At 49.7% G+C, this 21504-nt stretch overlaps 1 protein-coding gene across 1 annotated transcript; it reads left to right on the top strand.

The window, feature by feature from the left end:
* Window positions 1–1101: 1101 nt before the first annotated feature.
* On the top strand, window positions 1102–9241 carry ndufa12 (NADH:ubiquinone oxidoreductase subunit A12). Its single transcript, XM_078420204.1, has 4 exons — window positions 1102–1247; window positions 4564–4646; window positions 6576–6663; window positions 8972–9241. Exons 1-4 carry the CDS (start codon window positions 1159–1161, stop codon window positions 9147–9149), a joined length of 438 nt encoding a protein of 145 aa, XP_078276330.1. The 5' UTR covers window positions 1102–1158; the 3' UTR covers window positions 9150–9241.
* Window positions 9242–21504: the final 12263 nt, after the last annotated feature.

Here is a 21504-nt window from a genome sequence, read left to right as displayed (position 1 = left end):
GGGGGGGGGCAGGGTGTGGTGGAGATGCCGCTCCAAATAAGGGATTCTGTGTAAATTTCTGTGTAAATTTGGAAATGAATACCTGTATTGAACGTGTAACTTCCGGAAATGTCGGATGGGGTTGTTGAAAAGAAGATGTTTTGTAAATATTTATTACTTGGATAAAGTTTTTTTTTTTTTAAAGGCTTTGGGAGTTCCAAGCCACGGTAGCTTCGCGGAGGCTTCGATCGCCCTGACACGGGAGCTTCGACCACCCCGATCGCAAGAGCTTTGATTGCCCTGATGTGGGAGCTTCCACCACCCTGACTGCGGATGGTTTGACTACCCTGACTGTGGGAGAAAAAGGAGGAAAGAAGATAAGACTTTATTGCCTTCCATCATAGTGAGCAATGTGGAGGAGCTGCTGTGGTAGATGTTTATGTCAAATTTTATGTAGTTGTGTGTCTTGTTGCTTTTTGGTATGACTGTATGGCAAACCAAATCCCTTGTATGTTGCAAAACATACTTGGCTACTAAATTACGATTATGATTATGGATAACTCAGAGGGTCAGGCAGCATGTCTGGAGAAAAGGTGACGTTTCAGGTCGAGACCCTTCTTCAGACTGAGTGTCTGGGGAGAGGGAAGACAGATGTGGATGGGTAAGTTGTGAAAAATCAAAGCAGATGATGAAAAGGAAATGTAAAATGGTTCTTTGTTGGCTGAGGGGAAGGTGACAACGAGGCATACAGACAGTGAAATTAATCAGGAGGACAGTGAAACTAGTCGGAGAGCTCGGACAGGATCTGAGGAATGGTCTCACCCATTCCTTTTCTCCAGAGATGCTGCCTGACCTGCTGAGTTACTCCAGCTTTTTGTGTCTATATTCGACGTAAACCAGCATCTGCAGTTCCTTTCTACACCACGAGGTGGCGGAGCTGAGTGACCCCGTCGGTCAAACATCAACCAGCCCGCCGCAAGTTGGCGCAGTGGAGCGGCGAGTCTGCGCAGTGGAGCGGCGCCGGCGGTCGGGTATGAGTCTGCGTAGTGGGGTCGCTGCTGGCAGCCGGCGGGGAGTCTGCGTAGTGGGATCGCTGCTGGCAGCCGGCGGGGAATCTGCGCAGTGGGGTCGCTGCTGGCAGCCGGCGGTGAGTCTGCGCGTTGGGGTCGCCGCTGGAAGATGGCCGACATCATCCCCGTCTTCAGACGGGCCTGGACTCAGCTGTGGAGCCACGGCGGCATCAGCGGCGCCTTCTTTCAAGTCCTGAGGTGGGAGAGAGAGAGAGAGAGGGATAAGGGAGGGGATGTGGAGGCAATTGCAAGCGGACGGGGATGGACGTTGTTGTGATCGGGGACGCGGCGGCGCAGGGCAGGGGTCACCCTGAGGGAGAGGCGGAGGGGAGAGAGAGGGCAGGGGTCACCCTGAGGGAGAGGCGGAGGGGAGAGAGCGGGCAGGGGGAGAGGTGAAGGAGAGAGAGGGCAGGGGTCACCCTGAGGGAGAGGTGGAGGGGAGAGGGAGGGCAGGGGTCACCCTGAGGGAGAGGCGGAGGGGAGAGAGAGGGCAGGGGGAGAGGGAGGTGGAGGGGAGAGGGAGGGCAGGGGTCACCCTGAGGGAGAGGTGGAGGGGAGAGGGAGGGCAGGGGTCACCCTGAGGGAGGGCAGAGGGAGAGGGAGGGCAGGGGTCACCCTGAGGGAGAGGCGGAGGGGAGCAGAGGGAGGGCAGGGGTCACCCTGAGGGAGAGGTGGAGGGGAGAGGAGGGCAGGGGTCACCCTGAGGGAGAGGTGGAGGGGAGAGGGAGGTGGAGGGGAGAGAGAGGGCAGGGGGAGAGGGAGGTGGAGGGGAGAGAGAGGGCAGGGGGAGAGGGAGGGCAGGGGTCACCCTGAGGGAGAGGGAGGGCAGGGGGAGAGGGAGGGCAGGGGGAGAGGGAGGTGGAGGGGAGAGAGAGGGCAGGGGGAGAGGGAGGGCAGGGGGAGAGGGAGGTGGAGGGGAGAGAGAGGGCAGGGGGAGAGGGAGGGCAGGGGTCACCCTGAGGGAGAGGGAGGGCAGGGGGAGAGGGAGGGCAGGGGAGCAGAGGGAATGTTCGACAATAACTGGTACAAATCGAAGGTATCACAAAATGCTGGAGTAACTCAGAGGGACAGGCAACATCTCAGAAGAGAGGGGATGGGTGACGTTTCGGGCTTCAGAGGGAAAGGAGGGGGGGGGGGGACTATTAGAAGAACCAGTAGTGTCACTGAAATGCTTCATGAACTCAACTCCAAAGACGTCGTATAATAACCAGGCTTACTGCAGTCTACAAAGAAACCCACTCATTAGCTCCATCCAACATTGCCCATCTTTCATACAGTCGGAACAACAGACCAGGAGCTCGACTTTAAACCAACCCTTGAATTATATAACCATCAAGACCAACACAGACTGTTTCCGCTACTCGCTGTACCCCAGAACCATCCCTGTTTGGAATCCTTTGCCACCGCATATAAAATCTGCTGCTGATAGTAAATCTATTAAACTGTTGCTTGCAAACACTACATTTTAAATCTGCAACTGCATGCATGAGGGACTGCACGTTTATAGCCCAACGCAGATTGGCGCAGTATAGACAAGACAAGTGGGGACAGTAGGAGGTAGGGGAAGGGCAGAGGTGGAGGGCACAGCAAAGGGCTGAGAAGGGAGGGGAGGGGCGGAGGGTGCAGCCTGTGGCAGGGAGGAGGTTTGGTAAAGGAGGAGGTGGGGGAGAGGGCACCAAAAGGTAGGGAGGATAACAGGAGAAACAGGTGATACAAGGAGGTGAAGTGGAAAGGGCAAAGTAGGTGAGGGAGGTGGAAGGGGCAGCAAAGGATAGGGATGAGGGAGGGAGGATAACGAGGGGAAGAGAGGGGTGCGATGGAAAGAGAGAGGAGTAGGGCAGAGTAGGAGAGGTGAAGTGGGCAGCACAGAGCAGGGAGGATAATGGGGAAGGGAAAAGGAGGTGGTGGGAGGGGAAGGAGAGGGGTTGAATGGAAAGGGAGGTTAGGGCAAAGTAGGAGAGGGAAGGTGGAGGGGGCTGTAAGTGGTAGGGAGGAGAGATAGTGTAAAGGGGGGAAGGTGGAATGGCAGCAAAGAGGAGGGTGGTGAGGATGGAAGGGAGGGGAAGGAGAGGAGGGTGAGAAGGAAAGAGGGAGGAGAAGTAAGGGAAAGTGAGAGGGAACGGAAAAGGAGGGGAGGCTGGAGGGTGTAAGGGAGTTAGGAAACGGTAGGGGTAGAAGGCGTACAAGACATTGCTGGTACTGAAATCTTGAGCGAAATGCAAAGTGCTGGAGGATCTCAGCGGGTCAGGCAGCATCTGTGGAGGGACCTTCCTCAGACAGGGATCCCGACCTGAAACATTGTCTGTCCATTTCCCTCCACCTGAGCTGCTGAGTTCTTCCCGCACTTTGCATAAGGAGTAGACGGGGAAGGAGAGGGGAGGGCCATGGTTCAGCGGGAAGGGAGATGAAGGGACTTTGGTTTTATTTCCCCATGTGCAAGCTACTCAAAATCAAGCACCATCACCTGGATGAAATATTCTGAAAGCCATGAGGAAATAAAGTAAGAATTGGCTTTCTAACTGTGTGGATTGGAAACCCCACCGTGATCTCCCCATCAACTTTGGAATAAGAGCTGCAACTTACAGTTAAGGCTGAGCAGCTCTGAGTGTGACTTTTTGTACATCTGCCGCAGTGCCATTGGGTTTGTGAATTCTCAAGAAAAGGCGCTGACACAAACAGAACAAATAAACCATCAATGGCCTTCATCTCAGACCTATCTATCAGCCAAAATCTGTATTTTCACTACTTTTAGGGGTGCTATCAAGATTTATACTGCAAAGTTGCCATCTTTTCTGGGAGTTGTTATGATTTATGGCAAGATTATTTTCAAAGTATTTTGGCAAGATTTAGATTTAGAGATACAGCGCAGAAACAGGCCCTTCGGCCCACCGGGTCCGCGCCGCCCAGCGATCCCCGCACACTTACACTATCCTACACCCACTAGGGACAATTTTTACATTTGCCCAGCCAATTAACCTACATACCTGTACGTCTTTGGAGTGTGGGAGGAAACCGAAGATCTCAGAGAAAACCCACGCAGGTCACGGGGAGAACGTACAAACTCCGTACAGACGGCGCCCGTAGTCAGATAATGGTGGCGCAGCGGCAGAGCTACTGCCTTACAGCGCCAGAGACCCAGTTCGATCTTGACTATGGGTGCTTGCTTGTACGGTGTTTGTACGTTCTTCCTGTGACCTGCGTGGGTTTTCCCCGGGAGCTCTGGTTTCCTCCCACACTCCAAAGACCTACAGGTTTGTAGGGTAATTGGCTTGGAAAAAATGTAACTTGTCCTTAGTGTGTAAGATAGTGCTCGTGTGCGGGGATCGCTGGTCGGCGCAGACTCGGTGGGCCGAAGGGCCTGTTTCCCTGTTGTATCTCTAAACGATAAGTTCCATTTGCTAATCTGCAAATCATTGGTTTAAATATCTGTGATTTTGTTTTTAATTGCAAAGATTAGTTAAGATTAAATTTAATTGCTTTTCCTTTTGCCATCAATTGGTATTGTATATTGTAGAACAAGTGATCTAAAAACGGGGAAATTTGTCGGGGAAGATAAGTATGGAAACAAATACTATGAAGACAAACGATACTTCTATGGTAAGTGCTGCTATTAATCTTTATGGTTATTGTGATACATAGCCCACTGGTGATAATCATTACTCAGTGGTAGTAATCATTACTCTCTCTGGGACAGGTCTGTCCTAGTTTCTACTTCTGCTGACACTCCGATGGTATATTGTGGGAGCGCAGCACTGATAATTGTACTGCTTCTGGATGATCCATCTGCGGTCAGTATAAAAGATGGCATTTTGTGGAGAGGCAGCAGAGCGCGACTTTCACTTACCACCGTGTAATTGCTGCTGTGTGGGAGGGAACTGCAGGTGCTGGTTTACACCGAGGATAGACACAAAATGCTGGAGGAACTCAGTGCGACAGGCAGCAGCTCTGGAGAGACGGAATGGGTGATGTTTCGGGTCGAGACCCTTCTTCAGACTGAGCGTCAGTGGAGAGGGAGATACGAATATGGAAGGGTAAGGTGTGAAAATGAGAATAAAGGGGATGAGGATCAAGGAAAATGTAGAATAGATCTACATACATAGGTGGTAGACACAAAATGTTGGAGTAACTCAGCGGGTCAGGCAGCATCTCGGGAGAGAAGGAATGGGTGACGTTTCGGGTCGAGACCCATCTTCAGACCTTCGATTTAAACCAGCATCTGCAGTTTTTTTCATGTACATATATATGTGGAATAGATTGCTGCTTGTGGGAGTTGCTGCGTGAACATTGGTCGCTATATTTCTTTGCCTTACAGCAATGGCTGCGTTTCTGCAGATGCAAAAAATAAACTGCTTGAATAACTCGGCGGTCAAGCAGCATCTGTAGAGGCAAAGGGATGGTGGACATTTTGAGTCGAGGCCCTCGGGAACCAAGACAGAGTGTAGAGGGAATGTAGCCAGTGTGTAGAAATGACAAGTGATAGTCCCTCGTGTCTCCATGTCTCTTTCTCTACAAGTTGTATCTTTCCTGGCTTAATTTGATTTTACTTTAGAGATACTACGCGGAAACAGGCCCTTCAGCCCACCAAGTTCACGCCGACCAGTGATTACCCCCGCCCAGTACAGCAACACTCCTACGTATTGTGTAGACTTTTTTGCAATGTCACCAAAGCCAATTAATGTGAGAGGAAACCGGAGCACCCGGAGAAAATCCACGCAGTCTCAGGAAGAGCGTACAAACTGCAGAGATGGCACCCGTAGTCAGGATCAAACCCAGGGCTTTGATGCTCTAAGACAGCAACTCTACCGCTGTTCCACGATGAAATTGATGGTGTGCGCAATGGGAATGCAATCTGATAATGTCCATTTAGTTTGCTGAAAATTATAATTCTAACCCTACTTTTGGTTAACTTACTTTTTTTTAACCTTTGAATGCTTCTTCAACTTGCTGTCAGTATCCTAGCTGGATGCTGCTTGTCTAGTCTCCATATTGCACAATGTGATGGATTCCTAAGAGTTGAGTAGTGAGGTGGGGACAGAATTAGGCCATTCGGCCCATCGTCTACTCCGCCATTCAATCATGGCTGAACTATCTCTCCCTCTTAACCCCATTCTCCTGCGTTCTCCCCATAAACCCTGACACCCGTACTAATCAAGAATCTGTCAATCTTCGCCTTAAAAATATCCATTGACTTGGCCTCCACGGCCGTCAGTGGCAATGAGCTCCACAGATTCATCACCCTCTGGCTAAATAAATTCCTGCCTATTTCCTTTCTAAAGATACGTTCTTTTATTTTGAGGCTGCGGCCTCTGGTCCTAGACTCTCCCACTAGTGGAAACATCCTGTCCACATCCACTCTATCCAGACCTCAGCCCAGTTGGTAGTGAGGTGTGTAATCTCACAAACTACTGATTAAACCACAGTGTAAGAGAGAAGATTGCCCGTTCAAGTTAACCAGCAGCACAAGGTATTGTCATTAACTGGTCCGAAGAATGTATTTTGTTGATCATTTGCAATTTCAATTTCTAGGTCGACACAGATGGGTTGAATACACCCGAATGATGAATGGGAAGAACACTTTCTGGGAAATAGACGGGAGCATGATCCCTCCAGAATGGTAAATCTCAGTTATATTCAGGGCGTGTATCTGCAATTGTGGAGGTGCTTGGCTGACAGCGCTGTGTGTTACGTGTGACACTGCTTTACTGGACGATTTACTCATCATCATCACTCTGTAAAAGGGTGGAGCCCACAACACATCTGGTCCATAACCTGTAAACCACTTTAGTTATTGTCATGTGTACCGAGGTACAGTGAAAAGCTTCAGTTGCGTGCCATCCTGTCAGCGGAAAGACAATACATGATTACAATTGATTATAATTCGCAGTGTACAGATACATGATAAGGGAATAACATTTAGCGCAAGATAAAGCCAGTAAAGTCCATTCCGGTCTGCTCTCTGGTTGTGGTGGGATGATTCAGTTGTCTGATAACAGCTGGGAAGAAACTGTCCCTGAATCTGGAGGTGTGCGTTTTCACACTTCTATACCTTTTGCCTGTTGCGAGAGGGGAGAAGAGGGAGTGGCCAGCATGTGACTTGCCCGTGATTAAGCTGCTACTTATATTTCTACTTTACTTATCTCTATCGGAGTCTCTACGGCCCTCCTGGTAGGTGTAATGGCAACTTTCTGACTTTCCCAGTGATGTCTTTTCCACTTGCCGTTACTACACAGGAAGTGGGAGTGATCTTACGCACACCCAATAGAACAGAACTCCCAGTCGTTATTCCAAAAACTCGTCATCCACTGGATGAAGTAATTTCTTCCCCTCGCTGACCTGAATGGATGTCCCTTCATTTTGGGAATGTGTGGCATCTGGTTCTCGATACTCCAGCTGGGGCAAGCATCTACCCTCTCAGCCATACAAACCCCTTCAATAAAATCACTGCTCACTCTGAATCCAAGAGAATGACCCAATCTGCTGAAATTTCCTGAAATGACAAGCCTCCCATCATAGATACCATTCTCTTGAACCTTCATTGCACTCCCTCTTTTGCAAGTATATCCTTCCTTTGGTAGGAAGACCAGACCTGTGCATAACATTTCCAGGTGTGGTCTCATCAGTGCCAAAAGCAACATGTCTTTACTCCTGTACTAAATCCCTTCAGCAGTAAAGGCAATATACAGTTCACTATATTGTATTTAGTTTAGTTTAGAGATACAGCGCGGAAACAGGCCCATCGGCCCACTGAGTCCGCTCCGACCAGCGATCCCCGCACACCAGCACTATCTTACACACTAGGAACAAGTTGCATTTCTTTCCAAGCCAATTAGCCGACAAACCTGTATGTCTTTGGAGAGTGGGAGGAAACCGGAGCTCCTGGAGAAAACCCACACAGGTCACAGGGGAACGTACAAACTTCGTACAGATAGCACCCGTAGCCTGGATCGAACCCGGGCCTCTGGCGCTGTAAGACAGCAACTCTACAGCTGTGCCACCATGCCTTTCACTATTCGGTAAGTTTCAGTGAGGTCCCCCCTCATGCTTCTAAACTCCAGCGAGTACAGGCCCAGTGCCGTCAAACGCTCACCATATGTTAACCCCCTCTTCCCTGGGATCATTCCCCTAAACCCCCTCTGGACCCTCTGCAATGCCAACACATCCTTCCTCAGGTATGGCACCCGAAACGGCTCACAATACTCCAAATGCAGTCTTACCAGTGCCTTATAAAGCCTCAACATTAGTCCTCTCTAAATGAATGCCAACAGTGCATTTGCCTTCCTTACTACCGATTCAACTTGCAAATGAACCTTTTGGGAATCCTGCACCAGCACCTCTGATTTCTGAATCACATTGTCTGTGTCTCTCGTCAGAAAATCTGCCCCAAGGTGCCTGTGAAAGGGGAGTGATGAAAGGGCCTGGGATCTCTTCAGCATGTGGTTAGGTTGGATCATCTTGCCTGCCATTTTGGATAGGTGGATGTGTGGTAGAGAGTCCAGGGCTCCTCGCCTGTCAGCCAGTGCCTTCCATCCCAGCCTGGTGGGTAAGCACTCTTCTAGAACAGTGCCATCGATTGTTTGAATCTGGCTGTGAACCATCCTACCAACAACGGACGAGCCGTCCTGAGCTACTATCCACTTCATCGGGGACCCTTGGACTATCTTTGATCAGACTTGACTGGCCTTACCTTGAATTAAAAGTTATTCCCCTTATCATGTATCTGTACGCAGTGAATGTCTCGATTGTAATCATATATTGTCTTTCTGCTGGCTGGTGAGCACGCGACAAAAGCTTTTTGCTGTACCCATACACTGAGTGAACTGGGTGGGGATGCTGGGGTAGTGGAAGGAGCACTGTTCTGTTTCTGAGCTTTGAGCTGCCATTTGATGATCTCTCTTTGTGTGTGTGTTCCTTGGCTGTCTCAGGCACCGTTGGATTCACTGCAGTACTGAGCACCCGCCCACCACGCACCCTCCAACGGAACGGAAATTCATCTGGAAAACCCATCAGTTTAATATGAGCGGGACGCCGGGGCAGTACGTGCCTTTCTCAACTACTCCCAAGAAGATTCACGAGTGGGTCCCACCACAGAGCAACAAGTGAGCGGTCTGTCCCTGCACCGACCTGCACTGGGAATTATACCTTCCTCATTCTGTCTGGACATCTATACCAATAAAGCAGACGTGTGGATATTATCTTGTATCTGTCAGTCTACGATCTGTAATCAGTAAATGCCTTCAGTAAATGTTTTTGTTTGTAAGTGATCTTATAAAGCAGAATTAAAAGCTGCTATGGTGCTTGCATAAAGGCAACGGTGGCACAGTGGTGGAGCTGCTGCCTCACAGCACCACAGACCCGGGTTCCATCCTGACTATAGGCGCTGTCTGTACGAGCTTGTACAGTCTCCCCGTGACCTGCGTGGGTTTTCTCCGGGTGCTCCGGTTTCCTCCCACACTCCAAAGAAGTACAAGTTTGTAGGTTAATTGGCTTGGTATAAGTGTAAAATTGTCCCTTGTGTGTGTGGGGTAGTGTTAATGTGCAGGGATCGCTGGTCAGCGCAGACTCGGGGAGCAGTTTCTGCACTGCACCTCCAAAACAAAAACCTTGGATGTCTATTATGCTTTTCTCTTTGGGATGTTCCAAAGATCTGGGTATCCGTGTAACAGACATTTTATGCATGGTGTCCTGCTACAGTCATGAGATTAGTGATAAAGTCATTTGGTCTTTAGACTTTAGACATACAGCGCGGAAACAGGCCCTTCTACCCATTGAGTCGGCACCGACCAGTGATACGAGCGCTATCACCGTACACGAGCGCTATCCTACACACCAGGGACAATTTACAGAAGCCAATTAACCTACAACCCGTCTGTCTTTGGAGTGTGGGAGGAAACCAGAGGACCTGGAGAAAACCCACGTGGTCGTGGGGAGAACGTATAATGTCCACCCTTAGTTAGGATTGAACCCAGGTCACTGGTGCTGTAAGGCAGGGACTCTATGTGAAGACAAATGTAGGTCCTTTACAATCAGAGACAGGTGAATTTATAATAGAAAACAAGGAAATGGCAGAACAGTTAAATGAGTACTTTGGTTCTGTCTTCACGAAGGAAGACAGAACCAATCTCCCAGAAATACTAGTGGACCGAGGATCTAGTGGGAGGGAGGAACTGAAGGGAATCCACATTCATCAGGAAATGGTGTTAGGTAAACTGTTGGGACTGAAGGAAAATATATCCCCAGGGCCAGATGGGCTGCATCCCAGAGTACTCAAGGAGGTGGCATGGAATTATGAAGGGAAAATCATGCTTGACTAATCTGGAATTTTTTGAGGATGTAACAAGTAGAATGGATAAGGGAGAGCCAGTGGCTGTGGTGTATCTGGACTTTCAAAAAGCCTTTGACAAGGTCCCACACAAAAGATTGTTGTGCAAAATTAGAGCACATGGTATTGGATAGAGAACTGGCAGACAGGAAGCAAAGAGAGTGCCGTGCCGCGGCAACAGTAATGGGAGCGCGGCTCCGAGAAAAAGTCGGAGAAAACATCGAGGAAAGCGGGGGGGGGATTGGGAATAGGCTGAGAGCCCAAACCTTCTGTCCACCTCTGCCCAGCATCCTTCTGGCCAACGTCCAGTCCCTGGAGAACAAGCTGGATGACCTCAGGGTGAGGATCAGATTCCAGCGGGACATAAGAGACTGCAAAATCTTCTGTCTGACCGAGACATGGCTGGTGCCAGATCAGGTGATTTGCCCAACCCAGTCCTTCACTGTTTTCCGGGCGGACAGAACGGAAGAATCCAGGAAATCCAAGGGCGGAGGAGTTTGCTTCATGACCAACAATAACTGGTGCAACCCTGGAAATATTAAGACGCTTTCTCATTCCTGCTCGCCGGACCTGGAGCATTTAGAACGGAGATGAGGAAGAACTTTTTCAGTCAGAGAGTGGTGAAGGTGTGGAATTCTCTGCCTCAGAAGGCAGTGGAGGCCAGTTCGTTGGATGCTTTCAAGAGAGAGCTGGATAGAGCTCTTAAGGATAGCGGAGTGAGGGGTTATGGGGAGAAGGCAGGAACGGGGTACTGATTGAGAGTGATCAGCCATGATCGCATTGAATGGCGGTGCTGGCTCGAAGGGCTGAATGGCCTACTCCTGCACCTATTGTCTATTGTCTATCTGACTATCTCATGCCGACCATTCTACCTTCCCCGGGAGTTCAGCTCGGTGATCATCACAACCGTCTATATTCCACCGCATGCGGACACCGACGTGGCACTGTCCACCCTGCACGATGTGTTGTGTCAACACCAAAACAAGAACCCCGATGCGGCTGTGCTGGTGGCTGGAGATTTCAATAGGGCAAATCTCAAAAAGGTCATGACTAACTTCTGCCAACACATCACGTGTGTCACCAGGGGGGATAGAACTTTGGGCCACTGCTACGCTGCCATTTTGCCATTTCTGACCACGCTGCCATTTTCCTGCTGCCGGAGTATAAACAACAGATAGTACGGGAAACGACAGTGACGAGGGACGTAAAGTGGTGGTCTGACCATTCAGAGGCCATGCTGCAAGATGCACTGAGCGATGTCGATTGGAATATGTTCCAAGCAAGTTCCAGAGACGTCAGTGAGTTTGCGGAAGCGGTTACGGACTTCATTGCAACAATAGCCGATAACATCGTCCCCACGGTAAGGGTCGGTATCTTTCCTAACCAAAAACCCTGGGTGGACAGGTCTATTCGCGTGGCCTTGAATGCTCGCACCGCTGCTTACAACTCTGGCCTGGCATCCGGCAACATGGATACATCCGGATACAAGGGAGGGTCCTACCGACTGCGAAGGGCGGTGAAGGACACAAAAAGGAGATACCGGGACAGGATGGAGTCGCAGATGGAGCAGCAGGACACCAGGCGCCTTTGGCAGGGGCTACGGACCATAACTAACTACCGGTGCAGCCCACCCTCAACCGGAAGTGCCGGCACCTCCCTAGCTGATGACTTGTGTAAGAAAATAACTGCAGATGCTGGTACAAATCGAAGGTATTTATTCACAAAATGCTGGAGTAACTCAGCGGGTCAGGCAGCATCTCAGGAGAGAAGGAATGGGTGACGTTTCAGGTCGAGACCCTTCTTCAGACATGAACTCCTTCTACGCATGATTCGAGACGGGTAACATCACCCCCAGCTCGCCGTCTAAAAACAACACTGACGGGGCGCTGGCTAGCGAGGCTGGAGGGGGATCCACCGCCGGGGATGTGCACACATTCTCGGTGTCCGAGCACGACGTGAGGAGGGCTCTGACGCGTGTGAACACGAGGAAAGCTGGAGACCCAGATGGTATATCTGGGCGAGTACTAAAGTCTTGTGCTACTCAGCTTGCTCCAGTGCTCACCACAATATTCAACCTCTCCTTGGCCAAGTCCATGGTCCCTGCATGCTTCAAAAGATCCATCATTGTACCGGTGCCAAAAAATGCCTCTCCAGCTTGTTTGAATGACTATCGACTGGTGGCCCTCACCTCGGTTGTCATGAAATGCTTCGAGAGGCTGGTCAAGAACCACATCTGTGCCCCCCTTCCTCGCAACATGGACCCACTACAGTTCGCATACGGTCCGAACAGGTCCACGGATGATGCGGTCTCCCAGGTTCTGCACACCGCTCTCTCTCATCTGGATAGCCAAGGGGGCTATGTGAGGATGCTGTTCATTGACTTTAGTTCAACATTCAACACAATAGTCCCCAGCAGACTGGTTGAGAAGCTGCTGAAACTGGGGCTTAGCACTCCCCTGTGTGCCTGGGTCCTGGACTTTCTCACCGCCAGGCCCCAAGTGGTCAGAATGGGGGAACACACATCTAGCTCCCTCACCCTGAACACAGGATCCCCCCAATACAATACAATACAATACAATATATCTTTATTGTCATTGTACCCAGGGGTACAACGAGATTGGGAAGGTTGCGTCCTTAGCCCCCTACTGTACTCCCTGTACACACATGACTGTGTGGCCAGGTTCAGCTCAAACTCCATCATCAAGTTTGCTGATGACACTGTGGTGGTGGGCCGGATCTCCAACAACGATGAGAAGGCCTACCGGGAGGAGGTGGCTGATCTGGCACTCTGGTGTCAGGAGAACAGCCTCCTCTTGAATGTCACAAAAACTAAGGAACTGATTGTAGACTTTAGAAGGGCTCAACATCTGAGGACGTACACGCCACTGGAGATAAATGGGTCTACTGTGGATAGGGTGAGCAGCTTTAAATACCTGGGAGTCCACATCACAAAGGATCTAACATGGACAACGCACATTGCCACACTGGTGAGTAAGGCAAGGCAGCGCCTTTACCACCTTAGACAGCTGAGGAAATTCAGAGTCTCTCTGAGGATCCTTCAGTAATTCTACTCTGGGGCTGTAGAGAGCATCCTGTCTGGTAACATCACAATCTGGTTTGGGAACAGCTCTGCCCAGGACCGGAAGGCCCTGCAGTGAGTAGTGCGTTCGGCAGAACGCACCATGGGAACTACACTCGCCCCCCTGCAGGACCTATACATCAGGAGGTGTAGATCAAGAGCCAGCAAGATTATGGAGGACACCTACCACCCCAGTAACGGACTGTTCCAGCTGCTACGGTCAGGCAAACGCCTCCGCTGTCACGCTGTGAAAACAGAGAGGATGAGACGGAGTTTCTTCCCACAGGCCATCAGGACTATTAACTCTCATATCACCAAGGACTAATTTAATTTACTGTATTAATTTTTTTTTTGTGTTAAATTTTTTTTTTTCTATTCTGTTTTGTAGTTTAGCAAAATCCGCAGGCGTTGCCACTTTCATTTCACTGCACATCTTGCATATGTATGTGACAAATAAAGTAGACTTGACTTGAGTAGGAATTAAGGGGTCCTTTTCAGAATGGCAGGTAATGGCTAGTGGGGTGCCGCAAGGCTTAGTGCTGGGACCCCAGTTATTTACAATATATATTAATCATTTAGACAATTTATTTCACAAAATGCTGGAGTAACAGCAGGTCAGGCAGCATCTTAGGAGAGAAGGAATGGGTGACGTTTCGGGTCGTGACCCTTCTTCAGACTGATGTCGGGGCGGGACAAAGGAAGGATATAGGTGGAGACAGGAAGATAGAGGGAGATCTGGGAAGGGGGAGGGGAAGAGAGGGACAGAGGAACTATCTAAAGTTGGAGAAGTCGATGTTCATACCGCTGGGCTGCAAGCTCCATCGCAAGCAATGGCTAACCCTGAACAGGATCCGCACCCTCCGTGCAAGAACAGCCCATCACCTGCACAAGTGGGGGATGACAGGCAGACAGACAGACAGCCCTGCTTGTGACTGTGGATATCCAGACCACACCATCCCACACATCGTGAATGAATGACTGCTCACTGAGGCTTTTCCCTGGTGGCATCAAGGCCATCCACCCAGCAACTAAAGCTGCCCTGGCCTGGATGTCTATCCTTGGCCTACAACTTTAGGCTGTGCACGCCATACGCAAGAAGGAGAAGACCTCTCCCACCCACAACACCATTCCCTGTCGAAAAATGCTTATTCATTTCTGCACAAAGTTACAGACTTGGACAGATGTGAATGTTAAATTCTGTGACTTAGCTGCATTTACTTTAGGGGAGCTAAACTCCAGCAAGTACAGCATTACATCCCTGTTTTTCTATTCTAGCCCTCTCGAAATAAATCTCTAAACTAGACATTGCATTCCCCTTCCTTGCATCGCTGATCCTTCACCATAATTTCTGCCCCTCTCAGCTTGACACTGTTGCCTGGCACAGCTCCCCCACTCTTCTCATCAATCTAAAGGGAGTCCTTTGCGATTTCCCTTGAGAACTCTTCCGCCCACACCCACATTTACTCCTCTTTTCCCAGCACCTTCCCATGCAAGTCCACATGTGGCCTTCCAGGTAGTCCTTTGAAGAGACCATTGCAGGGAACCACCAACTGCTTTTTACTCAAAGAGCTTATTTCAATGTGGTGAGCGAGCCCTCTTATCCAAAAGATATTTGACACGGCCGTTCCCCTTGATTGTATCCACAGCCTTCATCCCTGCACCCCCCCGCTCCCCCCCTCCCAGCTCCGCACCCCACCAAGCTTCCATTCTCACCCTCAACCTCCTCCCTCTCATTGACTTCAAGCGTCTCAGGATCTTCAATCTTGATTTGTCTGCAAGGCAACCTAGAAACAAGGCTCGGGGCTAGGGTTGCCAACTGTCCCGTATTAGCCGGGACATCCCTTATTTTGGGCTAAATTGGGTTTGTCCCATATGTAGACCCAGACACTGTAGGGGATGTCCCGCCCCCTCCCTTGACATCAGTCTGAAGAAAGGTCTCGACCCGAAACGTCACCCATTCCTTCTCTCCAGAGATGCTGCCTGACCCGCTGTGTTACTCCAGTATTTTGTGTCTACCTTTGAGGAGGACAATGTTAGGGCAGGATCTGCTGCAGAAAACCCTGCTATAAATTCCACCGTTGCAGGTAGGTGAATATTGTTGAATTGCTTCTCAATCGTTGCAACAAAGCCTGCTTCGGCAATCTTATTTTCATGGCATTTCTTGTGGTTTCTACATGTTTATCCCCCACCTCTCCCTGGTGCCCCACCTAGACTCACATCTATTTATCCCCTCCCCCTCCCCTTCCACCTACATTCCTGCCTCCAGCTTCACAATTCGCAACTCACCAATCCTTTTGGAACACGCCTTTAATCTTACCACCTCTGGCCTTTGTCCAACCATCTGCCCATCAAAAACCCCATTCACCTCCTCTCTTCCTGCTTTCTTCCCTCCCCCCTCAATCAGTCTGAAGAAGGATCCCGGCCCTAAACATCACCGATCCATGTTCTCCAGAGATGTTGACTGACCCGTTGAGTTACACCAGAACTTTGTGTATGTGTGTGTGTTTTTTCAACGACTCCGCCATCCTTCATTTCTTGTGTAGGAAGGAACTGCAGATGCTGGTTTACACCGAAGAAAGACACAAAGTGCTAGAGTAACTCGGTGGGTCAGGAGGCATCTCTGGAGAAAAGGAGTAGGTGACGTTTTGGGTCGGAACCCTTCTTCAGACTGAAAGTGGAATAAACTGGAGGCGAGAAAAGGCCAGAACAAATCAAGGTGGCAACAACTGACCTCAGGAAGGGTGGAACCCATAATGGGCCATTGTTGGCTGGGGAAGATGCGATAACAAGAGGGATGCAGGGATGTGAACAGAGGAACTGGCAGGATGATTGAGGTAGGGGAGAGAGGGAATGCAGGAGTTACTTGAAATTAGTGAAATCAACGTTCATACCACAGTGGTAAGCTGCCCAAGGAAAATATGAGGTGCTGTTCCTCCTTTTTTGTTTGATTTCCTCAGTTAATTTCTGCATTTTGTTAAATGGATCACAGTGGAATATACGCTGCAGCAGAACCATTTTAATATCATCTGACTGTTGCAAACCTCCCTCGTGGCCATTAATACTTGCATCAGTGCTCGTTCCAGTGAGACACATTCCCAGGAGTTATCTGCTCTTCCTAACATGTCAACGCACTCTTCTGATACATTTTATAGCCGTGAAGGCAATTCCTTTTTAAATGACTTGCAATGTTTGAAATCCTCTGATTCATTGGAAACCTCCACTGTTTTTTTCAAAGCGTCCATATTACTTGTATCCTCCCAACAACTTTTATAAAAGTCAGGCACAGTGGTGCAGCGGTAGAGTTGCTGCCTTACAGCGAATGCAGCGCCGGAGACCCGGGTTCCATCCCGACTCCGTGCTGTCTGTACAGAGTTTGTACGTTCTCCCCGTGACCTGCGTGGGTTTTCATCGAGATCTTTGGTTTCCACCCACACTCCAAAGATGTACAGGTTTATAGGTTAATTGGCTTGGTAAATGTAAAAATTGTCCCTAGTGGGTGTAGGTTAGTGTTAATGTGCGGGGATCGCCGGTCGGCGCAGACCCAGTGGGCCGAAGGGCCTGTTTCCGTGCTGTACCTCTAAACTAAACTAACCTGAAAGTTGCATTTGCTTTTGCCTCTGTGTTGCTGTCAGCTGCAGAAGGCAGGAAACCTTGACAAACCTTGAAGGCTTGAAACCTTGCAATCAGAAGAGTACTGGGTGCATCACTGACCTCTGGTTTCCTGAGAGTTGAGACATTAAATGCAAAATATGAGCAAATGAATTAGGAGAGGTAGACCACTCGACTTCTTCAACCTGCCCCAATGAGATGGGCACAGGTGACCTGTGACTGCGTGGGCTTTCTCCAAGAACTTCGGTTTCCTCCCACACTCCAAAGACGTGCAGGTTTGTTGGTTAATTGGCTTGGTATAAATGTAAATTACCCTCTTACATGTGGGATAGTGTAAGTGTGTGGGGATCACTGGTCGGGGTGGACTCGGTGGGCTGAAGGGCCTGTTTCCACGTTGTGTCTCTAAACTAGACTACATCCTCAACTTTCCTTCTCATCCCCAGTAATATTTCATCCTTTTGTTCATCCAGTCTCTCCACCTCTTCCTTAAGAAACATTCCAAGACTCTGCTTCAGTTGCCCTTGGTGGAAGGGAGTTCCGAGGCTCGGAAATCATTTTAAGAGACACAGCACTGCATCGCTGTCCCAGTGATTTAAACAGTTGACCTCTAGTTCTAGTTTTTCGCACAAGATGGGGCATCCCCTCTCCACACCAGCTCTGTCAAGACCCCTCAAGACCTTATCGGTTTAATGAAATGCTCACTCACTCTTCTAAGCCAACCTGGTTCAACCTTTCCTCTTCAGTCATTTTTGTTCAGTGCAGTCACAGTGGCACAGCTGGTAGAGCTGCTGCCTCATATCCTAAAGACGTGCGGGATTGTGGGTTAATTGGCCCTCTGTAAATTGCCTCTAGAGTGTGGGGAGTGGATGTGAAAGTGGGATAACAGAACGAACATGAACAGGTGATCGCTGACCGGCATGGACTCGGTGGGCCACAGGGCCTAGTTCCATGCACTAAACTCAACTAAACATGCTAAATAACGAAAGCACCACTTAAAAATTACTTTTCAAAATGACAGAAAACACACTTGTGTTTAGCGTTGCCAACTTCCTCGCTCCCAAATACGGGACAAAGTGACGTCAGCGCCCCGCGCCCCACATGACCTCGCCCAGCCAGCGGCCATGTGCTCCCGCTCCACCAATGACAGTCGCCCGGGCCAGGAGGTGGTTTGCCACGCAACCTCCATTAGGCGAACACACTCGGCCCCGCTCCCCGAACACACTCCGTTAGCCTGGCTGGGTGAGGTGGTGTGGGGCGGTGACGTCACCCTTTGTCCCTTATTTGGGAGTGAGGAAGTTGGCAACCCAACTAATACGGGACAAGGGCGGCCCCGTACAAGACAAACTAATTTAGCCCAAAATACTGGATGTCCCGGCTAATACGGGACAGTTGGCAACCCTACTTACATTCCCCCCTCCCCCACCATAGTTGTTCAACCAGTTCCACTGTTCACATCCTGTATCCCTCTCATTAGCACATCTCCCTCAGCCATCAATGGGCCATTAGGGGCTCCACCCTTCCTGAGGTCATCTGTTGCCGGCCCAGATTTGTTCTGGCCTTTTCTCGCCTCCAGTTTTATCCCCCCCCACTGACTAGTACAGTCTGAAGAAGGGTTCCGCCCTGAAATGTCACCTATTCCTTTTCTCCAGAGATACTGCCTGACCCACTGAGTTACTCCAGCACTTTGTGAATATCTTGGGCAGCTTACAACCCGGCGATATAAACGTTGATTTCTCTGTTGCCTCCAGCCCTGATTTGTTCTGGCCTTTTCTTGCCACCAGTCCTCCCGACTCTCAGTCTGAAGAAGGGTCTCAACCCAAAACGTCATCCATTCCTTCTCTCCAGAGATGCTGCCTGACCCGCTGAGTTACTCCAGCACTTTGGGTCTATCTTCAATGTAAACCAGCATCTTGCAGTTCATTCCTACACAGTCAGAGAAAAAAGATTGTTGACTCAGAAAAATGTTTAGGCCATGTTTTCGTGTAATCTCCCTGCAGTAATCAGACACTATTGTCTCTTAAGAACAGTCACTGCAGGCAGCCACTGATATTGACTGGAATTCCCTTCTATTGCTATTTGTACAACGTTACTCTATTAAACAATGTAATTCATGGTCTTAAGTATTTTTAGCATGCAGCAACAAAAATAAACTTATAGCTATTAAAACGACCATTGTTTTTCAAAATCATGAGGGAATAATAACTTTGTTACTGTGAGTTTGAAATTCCCCACCTGCCCCAACTCCTTTTCCCCTTTAACACAATTATTTTTATAATGTAATACTTTGTACTTTTAGTTCAGAGATGCAGCATGGAAGCAAGGCCTTTGGCCAACCGCGTCCGTGGTGACCAGCGATCACCCCGTACACCAGTACTATCCTACACACTGGGGATCATTTATCAATTTTACCGGCCAATTAACCTACACACGGTGTACTGTGGCACGGTGGCACAGCGGTAGAGTTGCTGCCTTACAGCGCCATCAATCCGGGTTCGATCCTGACTGCAAGTGTTGTCTGTGTGGAGTTTGCACATTCTCCCCTTGGCTGCATTGTAATTCTCCGGGTGCTCCGGTTTCCTCCCACACTCCCAAGACATGCAGGTTTTTAGGTTAATTGGTTTTGGTAAGATTGTAAATGGATCCTTGTGTGCAGGGTAGTGTTAGTGTGCAGGGGTGGCTGGTCGGCATGGACTTGGTGGACCGAAGGGCCTGTTTTGTACATTGTATCTCCAAATTAAACAAAATAATACAAACCCGCACGTCTTTGGTGTGTGGGAGGGAACCGGAGCACCCAGACGAAATACGTGCAGTTACAGGGAAAACGTACAAACTCCGTACATGTAGCACCCATAGACAGGATGGAACCCGGGTCTCTGGCGCTGTGAGGCAGCAACTCTACCGTCGCGCCACCGTGCCGCTCTGTGAATTACATTGTTTGATAGAGTATCATTTCACAAGTGACAATGGAAGTGAATTCTTGTTAAAGTCAGTGGCTGCCTGCTGTCAGTGACAGTTCTTAAGACACTCTGGTGTCTGATTACTGCAGGGAGATTACATGGAAACTTGCCCTCGACTTTTTTCTGAGTCAGCATTTTTTCTGACTGCCATATAACTCAAGGTTTCTCAGGAAAACAACTATCGCATTGGAGCAGAACTGCCTGTACCTCATCTAAGTTAATAAGAAGTACAAATAATCGTGGTCTTGACACAGATCAGATTACAGAGGGGTGGTGTTTGGGTTGCCAACTGTCCCGTATTAGCCGGGACATCTCGTATATTGGGCTAAATTGGTTTGTCCCGTATGGGACCACCCTTGTCTCGTATTAGGCCCGGGGGGCACTGTAGACCCGGATGCTGTAGGTCCGGACAGTGTAGGTCCGGACAGTGTAGGTCCGGACAGTGTAGGCCCGGCCAGTGTAGGTCCGGAGGCCCGGGCGCTGCCTAACGGAGGTTGCGTAGCAACCTACCTCCCGGCCCGGGCGGCCGCCATTGGTGGAGCGGGAGCACATGGTGGAGGTGGGTGTTAGGCTGCAGGGATGGTGCAGGAGGAAAGGCTTTCAGTTCCTGGGGCATGAGGATCAGTTCTGGGGAGACCAGGACATACACAGACTATTCCTGTTGCATCTCAAGAGAGTTAAGACCGTTATCCCTTTGGCGGGAGTGTACAAGTGCTGTTCGGGTGGAGTTAGACAGCAGGGAGATGAAGAAACAAGGAACTGCAGATGCTGGTTTACAAAAAAAGATACAAAGTGCTGGCGTAACTTCCCCCTCCCCCGCAAACAATCAGTCTGAAGAAGGGACCCGACTCAAAACTTGTTATCACCTAGCCCTCAGTCAACAATGGACCATTGTGGGCTCCACCTTTCCTTGATTATCGTTACTTTTTGCATATCTTTCATTCATCTGTTCGACATCTCTCTATCTCACCGTCTATATCTCTCGTTTCCCTCTCCCCTGACTCTCAGTCTGAAGAAGGGTCTCGACCCGAAATGTCACCTATTCCTTTTCTCCAGGGATGCTGCCTGCCCCGCTGAGTTACTCCAGCGTTTGTGCCTATCTTCGGTGCAAACCAGCATCTGCAGTTCCTTCCTGCATCAATCAATCCCAGGCTGCAGAATGCTATCAGTCATGAAGATCAGAGTCTCTGCCAGCAGGGGGTGCTGCCCTCTGGTGATGGGAGCACAATCCAGGTGCAATCCTGGAGGGATTTCAGTCCGTTCATGGAGCCAGTCCAGTGGGACTTCCGAGTTGTAGCATAAATTGTCAGTAACGTCTCAAATTATAAAAGGACTGGACAAGCTAGGTGCAGGAAAAATGTTCCCAATGTTGGGGGAGTCCAGAACCAGGGGACACAGTCTGGACTGTGAAACTGAGATGACGTCTCTTGGTATTGAAGCAGTCCAGCGTAGGTTCACGAGGTTAATCCCTGGGATGGCGGGACTGTCATA

The sequence above is a fragment of the Rhinoraja longicauda genome, chromosome 23 (genome assembly GCF_053455715.1).
Source record: "Rhinoraja longicauda isolate Sanriku21f chromosome 23, sRhiLon1.1, whole genome shotgun sequence".
NCBI lineage: Eukaryota > Metazoa > Chordata > Chondrichthyes > Rajiformes > Arhynchobatidae > Rhinoraja > Rhinoraja longicauda.
Note: the sequence above shows the minus strand (reverse complement) of the source record. Positions and strands in the feature narration are given on the sequence as shown.